Source organism: Dendrobium catenatum, unplaced genomic scaffold, assembly GCF_001605985.2.
Source record: "Dendrobium catenatum unplaced genomic scaffold, ASM160598v2 fragScaff_scaffold_167, whole genome shotgun sequence".
Classification (NCBI taxonomy): Eukaryota; Viridiplantae; Streptophyta; class Magnoliopsida; order Asparagales; family Orchidaceae; genus Dendrobium; species Dendrobium catenatum.
The window spans coordinates 2,139-10,276 of record NW_021318629.1 but is presented as its reverse complement, the minus strand read 5'-3'; the positions used below and the strand labels follow the sequence as shown (position 1 = coordinate 10,276).

Genomic DNA, 8,138 nt, shown 5'->3' with positions numbered 1-8,138 from the left:
TCGGTTCGGTTGCTTCACAGGAGTGTAGAGATTGCACGCATCGCTTTTTAGCTCCTTCGTGGCTGTTCGACTTTGCTCCTTCGACGACTTTCCCTTTCCTGTCAGGATCGTATGCTCACATTTTGTCGGAGAAACAACGGCAGCTCGCTGCTGTTGAGGTACGTTTCTTCACTCGAGGCGCTGCCTCGATGACGCCTCGACGCCTCACGCCGGTGAGGCGTACGCCTCCGTGAAAAGGCGTAACTCGCCGAGGTTCGAGGCTTAAGCTCATTCACCGACCTCCGCCTCGAGCGTCCGCCTCGAACGCACTTTTTACATCGATGGTTCAATAAGTAATTTATATTGGCCATTTAAAAGGAAGCATAATACTAGAAAGTGTGACAAAGCATGAGGTTATGTCAGGGGATGAGTGGTTGTACCTTAGAGATAGATCGAAATGAGCATATACGTGAAAGGTTGGTAGCTCCATTAGAAGATAAGATTAGAGAGAGTTGCCTTAGATGGTTTGGTCACATAAAATGACAGCCTTCCGATGACCCGGTTAAGAAAGTAGAGGTATTAGATTTGACTTATGTTAAGAAAGGTAGAAGCAGACCTAAAAAGACTTGGTTAAAAATATTATAAATGATCTTTCTTTATTGGATTTAAAAGAGAATTTGACTTTTAATAGGACAAAATGAAGAAAAAGGATTCATATAGCCGACCCCACGCAATAGGATAAAGACTATGATGTTGTTGTTGTTGAGTTGTTCGATAAGTATTACTTGTTTGTTTCTTTTATGTAAGGCTTGTGAATATTTTCATTAGATTTATGATTTATTAATTGAGTTTCTAATTTTTTTAATCTCCTATGTTTATGTGAAACAGTGGTATCTTGGCAGCTGTTGATATTATTGGAGATTCCACCATAGTTGGTGTAAGTCAAAGCTATTATTTATGCATTCTTCAAAACTATGTTTACTAGATATCCCAGGATTTAACTATTCGAAATGTTACCCATAATTTTTATCAATGCATATAAAATTAAAGTTAAAGAGTCGCATAATCGAACTCTAGCTATAATCTGTTGATGAATTATTGCTTTAGATTTGATGGTTCAACCTGGCACTACTTTCAGCTCTATTTCCGTTGCATTAACATTTATTTAAAGATCTTTGGAGCTTAACATATGCAGCTCTTAAGTTTAAAAATTCCATGGATATTTTGTGGAGTTAAGATAGATGATTGAATTGTTATTTCACTTCACGCACGCTTCATCTTGCTAAAAATTGATCTTCATCTTGTCAATAAATCTGGATTAAATTTTGTTTACAGATATTCTACTTTATTGGATTTGGGTTCTTCTGCATCGAATCACTGCTGAGCATTTGGGTTCTTCAGGTTATGTTATTTCTTTTAATATACCTTTTCTCAACTAATGCTTTAGAACTAATATAAGGTGCTGAGCTTCAGATTGTAGCACATCTCCACTCAGGTTGCACACACTTGCAAACAATTAACAAGAGCCATTATTTTCTTCATGAAATGTAGTAATTAAAAAAAATTCATGTCATCCGGATCAAATTTTAATTAGAATGGATTTTATGTTTTGAATTTACGCTAAGATTAATGCCATAAGTTTTGATTGATTTGTTGCAGGGGTGAAACCAACCTTAATTTTCAGGGGGCAAACTTATAAGTAAAAGTTTAAAGATTTTTATTTTTTTTCATAAATATCCTTACAACCAAAATTTGTTATGGGGGCATTGCTATTCGACCCCTATTTGTTCATATCATCGATCTTTGTACGCTTCGCATATATGTTGAGGTTCGACCTGCCCGGTCAGGTAACGGGGTCAAGCGGCAGCCCTGCGGGGGTTTCCCGAGGCAATCGCCTAAAAACTCTTGTAATAAAAACTAAAAAATAGATGAAGGGGATAAATTACCTAAAGAATCATATAACAAAGAATTTTTTTTAATTTTTTCATAGTGACAATACCCCCGGGCTTAAGGTGGTTTATTGTATATTACGCTAATCTCAAACCATTGAATTTACCACTGTAATATCTGTTAGTTATGATATGATCCTATTGTTGGATCTTTAGAACTTTAAAAAGTGAATATTTATTCTATTTTTTTAAGATAATTACATCTTATTAATAAACATCTCCACTAAATACTATGCTCAAATTTTGGTGCAGCAAGTATACATGTACTTCCGCGGAACAGGAAAGGCTGCACAGATGAAGCGAGAGGCAGCGCGTGGGGCAATGAGGGCTGCTATTTAACAATTATTATTATCCATACGATATCAGATGCTCAAATCTTGCTTTATTTTTTGCGTTCGGCTGTTTGTTCTTATTAAAATGGTATATATATATATATATATATATTTGTGTCCATGCTTGTATTTTTTTTGCTAATATACTTGATAAATATGACTGAATGAATGGTCATTTTTGTATTGTTTATGAGAAATATTTTTGATGAAGATGAATGATGATTTTTTATTGTGATTTTGTATTGTTTTACTATAAATTTTATAGGAGGGACAATATCTTATCTCTCATTGATACAGTTTTTTGTTTTCTTTTTACAAAAATTTATGTCAGGAGTTGGAGATTTCTGTTTTTCCAGGAAATTATAAGAAATTGGTTTGAAGGAATAGGTTGTAATGCAAATATTCATTTTAGTTCATGATTTTGTATTGGTTATTTGGGTTTAATTTAATATAGTGGGATAAAAGATTGTTGTTGTTGTTTTTGTGTGGATTTATTTAATAAATTTGGATAATATTATCATTATTATTATTATCATTTAATTTTAGTAAAAATGTTGACAAAGTTATTAAATTATTATTTGGACTGACATATTCCTTTTTCATAAGAAATAAAACTTTAATTTCTTTAAACAAAATAAAAAGATTTCCTCACCTAACTTTTTTTCTCAACCAAATAAAAGGTGAAAATGAATGTATTTTTAATTATTCCTCTGGAATGCTTGGTTCTTATCATTTTGATAGAATATCTAAGCTTATAATATTCTTTTCGGGAGAAATTATTCTGTATGGATACGAGACAGTTTGTAGATCAATCAGAATGTATTATGTTATTCAGTACATAGTGGTAATGATGATCGATACGGAGTAAAAAATTGACATGGTGCATTCTAATTTGTCTCCGGATGTCATTCGGGATTCACACAATAATTTTTCTGATATCAGAGGGTAGCTATTCCAATTGTATCTTATTTAGGAGTCTCTCTGTTTTTTTAAATCTAAAATACAAGAAATTTATAGTTAGGGAGAGTAATTAGATTTAAATCAAGTACTAAATATATAATTAAAAACAATTAAAGGCTATTTGAGAGCTCAAATATCTTTTAAATTTTATATTTTTATATTCAAAATTGATGCTTAGATAAGATGAATCTAATGATTGTTATAAGGTACTATCAAAGGGAAATGTTTAAACTGCTCAATGAGTTCCAAAGAATGTTTGTAAACACTTTTTCCGACTTTGCAAATGTAAATGAAGCGGCTCATACTACGCCATTGTCACTCCCCTCCCCAAATCAACTCAATCCAATCTCCTCTACGATCCAAGTTTCTTTCCCTCTGCGACTCCGGCGATCTCTTGGCGGCGATTCTCTTACTCAACTCAGCAGACCGATGTTTTCTCCCATCTGAGCCCATCATCTTTGCATCCCTCCTCCAAGCTTCCACTCGCTCCTTCTCATTTCCGTTCGGCCTTCAAATCCATTCTCATATCCTCAAAGCGGGATTAGACGCCGACCGCTTCATAGGTAACTCCCTCCTCTCCTTCTATTTCAAACTTTGCCCCGATATTTCGGTCACCCGCAAGGTGTTTGACGTGTTGCCTGTGAAGGATATCATCTCCTGGACCTCCATGGTCTCCGGCTACGTTCGTGCTGGACTGCCAGTCGAGTCTCTGAAGGTCTTCATCTCCATGTCAGATGTTGGTGTGGAACCAAATGCATTCACCCTGTCTTCTGCGGTGAAGGCAAGCTCCGAAATGGAGAATCTAGGGTTAGGACAGTGCTTCCATGGGAAGGTAATGGTTCGTGGCTTTAGTTCGAACCGAGTTATCTCTAGTGCGCTGGTAGACATGTATGGCAGAAACTGTAGAATCGAGGATGCCCGGAAATTGTTTGTTGAAATGCCTGAACCAGATGCCATCTGCTGGACTTCAGTGATTTCAACATTCACACAAAATGATAGATTTGAGGAAGCTCTGGGGTTCTTCCGCGGTATGTTGCAGAGAATTACTAGCTTAGTTCCAGATGAGTTCTTGCTTGGGACTGTTTTGAGTGCATTGGGTAATTTAGGGAGATCAAGGCAAGGCAAGGAAGTTCATGCAAAGGTCATAACCAATGGGCTAAATGGAAGGGTTGTCGTTGAGAGCAGTATCATTGATATGTATGCAAAATGTGGTATTGTGGATGATTCCCGCCAGGTTTTTGATAGAATGGAAAACAAGAATGCAGTATCTTGGTGTGCCTTGCTGGGAGGTTACTGCCAAAATGGTGATTTTAAGGCTGTGCTCGATCTTTTCCAGGCAATGGATGCAGATGACAACCAATATAGCTTCAGTACTGTGCTCAGGGCTTGTGCTGGCTTATCAGCAGTGATGCAAGGGAAGGAACTCCATTGTCACTTTCTCCGAATTAAGGGAGGCAGAAATGTGGTGATCGAGTCAGCACTAGTCGATCTTTATGCAAAATGTGGTCTGGTGAGCTATGCTCATCGAGTATTCTCGAATGCCATTACAAAGAATTTGATTACTTGGAATGCAATGATCTGTGGTTTTGCACAAAATGGTCAAGCTGGACAAGCTATTGAGATGTTCAATGATATGATCAAGGGGGGAACAAGGCCAGACTATGTAACATTTGTAGCAGTGCTCTTTGCTTGCAGCCACACAGGAATGGTTGAAGAAGGGAAAAAACATTTTAGATCAATGAATGAAGAGTATGGCATCAGTGCTGGAATTGAGCACTATAATTGCATGGTTGATCTTCTAAGTAGAGCTGGAATGCTTGAAGAAGCTGAAACTTTGGTATTGGATTCTGCTTATAGAGATGATTCATCGCTATGGGCAGCTCTTCTTGGTGCTTGTGCCACCCATCGGAGCCCGGCATTGGCAGAAAGAGTTGCGAAGAAGATGATTGAGCTAGAACCAGGTTATCACCTAAGCTATGTTCTTCTTGCAAATGTTTATAAGACGATTGGTAGATGGAATGATGCTTTGGAAATTCGAATGTTGATGAGAAAGAGGAGGGTGAGGAAGGAAGCTGGGAGGAGCTGGATTGGGGCTCAGAATAGTAGCTTACATAGTCAGAGGTCTGTTAATTCTTTCCATTGTGCTAGTGTGGAGTTTAAAGAATTGGCTGCATGAATGGAAGGCTGGAAGCTGTTCCTTGTCTTCAACATTTGGAAGGAGTTTAGGAGCTATTGGTAAGCTTAATAACATGCTGAGAAATAAATTACAAATAGGCTTTAATCTAAAGTTTTCGAATGAGATATAAATTCAACTACTTGATTTTAGAGGAAATCTTCTCCTCATAGTGATATGAGCTCTTTTTTTGGCACTTTTATTATGTGTTCTTATTTATCTATATAATTTTATATTGTCTTGTTAGTGCTTTTGATTTTATATTCTTTTTTGTCACAACTAAAACTTAATTTCTAAAAATTAAATTACAATTACTTGATAAGTATGGTCCTTGATTTCTGCTGATTCCTTAGATTATTTCGATGAATTGTTATTAATTGTGCTATAATTCTAGTATTGACTATTTATAGTTTTAAAAAATAAGACCTCAAATTTAATTGGTGACTTTGTAAACTGTTAATCAAATTATTTTGCATGAATTCATATTATGCATCTATTATTACATTAGAAACCTTTTACCCGTAATTGTCCTACATTAAATCAGTATTAGAGCTATAGCTAGCATAACATGCTAAAACTAAATGTAGGACATATTAATTGATCAATAAAATAAATTGAAATAACTCTGCAATTAAAATGAAATCATGTAAATTATAATTCTAGACAAACTACAACGTGATCATCTATATAATTTTATATGTCTTGTTAGTGTTCATGATTTCATTAACATCTTTTTGATTTTTTTATATTTCTTTTTATATTTTTTTAATGAGGTGAACTATATCTGAGAAGGTCCCGTTTAATGTTCAAAAAAAACTTTAGGCTACCGAACTATAAAGCATTTATAGCATTTATGATTTTTTTTTGCAGATGCAGCAGCACAGTTGGAGCTGAAGTCTGGCGACAGCTACTGTGAAGGAGGTTACTTATTTGTTAAAGGCCCAGCAAAGGCACCTGCAAAAGAGAAGTGTTTGCAACTTTTGCTGTAAAGTTGATCTGAGTGTATCCAACAAATGGACTTGGTGGATGACAAATTATAAGATGAAGACTTAGTCGTGAATCTCTTGTACCCCGAAAGGTTCTATTAAATAAAACAATGAAGCAGAAAGTCTTTTTACGAGGAGAATCAGGCTTCGTTTGGGACGGCTTTTTTGTAGTATAAAAATTAAAATTTATACTAAAAAATTGTTTAAGAATAGAAACAAAGCCGTCCCAAACAAATGGCTCACTCTCACTCTAGCATTGGGGGACAAACTTGAACAAGCCTTTATCAACTTTGATTATGATCCTATTTTGCAATGCAAAAATGTGGAGCTTTGATGTTAGCTCCATTGATCTTCTCCGATTAATCTTGAATGACTTGGGGTAGAAGCAGGCAGTTTATTGGCAATCCGCTTACTTTTTGGAAATCCAGAACTTTAGAGAGGTGTTCTTTAAGTCTAGATAGTGCCAAATCACATGCCTCTCTCGGTCTTTAAGAAGCTGCACCAATAAAAGTTCTTCAGTTCAAGATCAGCCATGTGGATTTGAAGCTGCTCTAACTGAAAAGGAAGTTACTAAGAAGCTTCAGTTTCATCAAGAATGATATTTTGTTCGTTTTTAGGCGGTGATGAAATCTTACACAGCTTTGGTGGACCGGTAATCCTCGTTGCATCTCCTATTTAGGATGAAATTTATCTGTGAGGACACCGGACAGAAGAAATTTAGATATTTTAATTTGTGCTTTGCAAAAGGATAAAATGACAGCAAAATATTAATTATTAATTCGTTTTTTACTATCTTCTTGCTGCCCTTTTACAAAAGTTCGCAACAAGATTTAATTATTTATAATATTATATTTGCTACTTTTTTAATGTCCGGGCAATCTGCGACAGATACATTAGTCCCTATTTTTTTTTCTTTTTGAATTATTAAGTCCTATTAGATGTCTCACAAAATTAATGAGTTAGTCTGCTGTGGTTGGCCCCTGGACTTTTCATCTTCCACATTTTTTGCTTTTTTCTAACCCTCACCCTACTTTCTCATCTCCATTACAGGTTTTTAACCGCTTTTTTTATGTTTACTTTATTTATTTGTACATTACTCTTTTATATACTAAAGCTATTGTTTTATATTGTATTTTATTTTGTTAGTTTTTAATATGCCTTTTTTGTATATTATAAGTGAGCCAAAGCTCCCACTATTCCAAAATTAAAAATTTTCATGTAGTTGTTACTGTAAATTTTTATTTTATTTCACTTAATTGTAAATGTCTTTTCTTATGTAAAAAATTGAAAAGCTTTTCTTTGTCGTATATTATTATATAGTAATATATATATTATAAATAGTATCATATATGTAAAATATATAGTATATATATATTATTATATCATATTTTTCTGAATGATATTGCTATCTTAGACACTATTTAACTTTAGTAGCTAGTGGTCTAGTTCAAGTTTTACTTGCATTATTAAGCAAGCCACTGTTGGGCTGAATTTGGTTCATCGTCAATAAACAGCTCAAGTTGAGCTTTGTGAGCTAAATGAGCCACAAAATTTTAGCCAATCTCAACTCAATTTATTAATTTATGTATGCTTATTTAAAATCTTCTCTTTTTAAAATTTATGGCATTTCTTATTATTTCCTGTATTTCATGCCTCTTTTAATTATTTAATTGTAACAACTTCTTGAATCTTTTATTGTTTTTTAAATAAAATTAAGATGATTTGTGAGATAAGATCTTGAACTTGTATAACAATTAAT

General features: G+C 34.5%; 1 protein-coding gene and 1 long non-coding RNA gene across 2 annotated transcripts; both read left to right on the top strand.

The window, feature by feature from the left end:
• Positions 1-799: 799 nt before the first annotated feature.
• Positions 800-2,498, top strand: LOC114579132. The gene is made up of 3 exons (XR_003699982.1): positions 800-916; positions 1,315-1,380; positions 2,181-2,498. It is a non-coding gene; the product is annotated as an uncharacterized LOC114579132 (long non-coding RNA).
• Positions 2,499-3,438: 940 nt separating this feature from the next.
• On the top strand, positions 3,439-6,341 carry LOC110091905 (pentatricopeptide repeat-containing protein At1g03540). The gene is made up of 2 exons (XM_028692852.1): positions 3,439-5,455; positions 6,264-6,341. Exon 1 carries the CDS (start codon positions 3,510-3,512, stop codon positions 5,394-5,396), a length of 1,887 nt encoding a protein of 628 aa, XP_028548685.1. The 5' UTR covers positions 3,439-3,509; the 3' UTR covers positions 5,397-5,455; positions 6,264-6,341.
• The last annotated feature ends 1,797 nt before the right edge of the window (positions 6,342-8,138 follow it).

Coding starts and splice junctions, on each gene's coding strand:
- LOC110091905 (XM_028692852.1), top strand. CDS start 3,510: ATGAAGCGGCTCATACTACGCCATTGTCACTCCCCTCCCCAAATCAAC.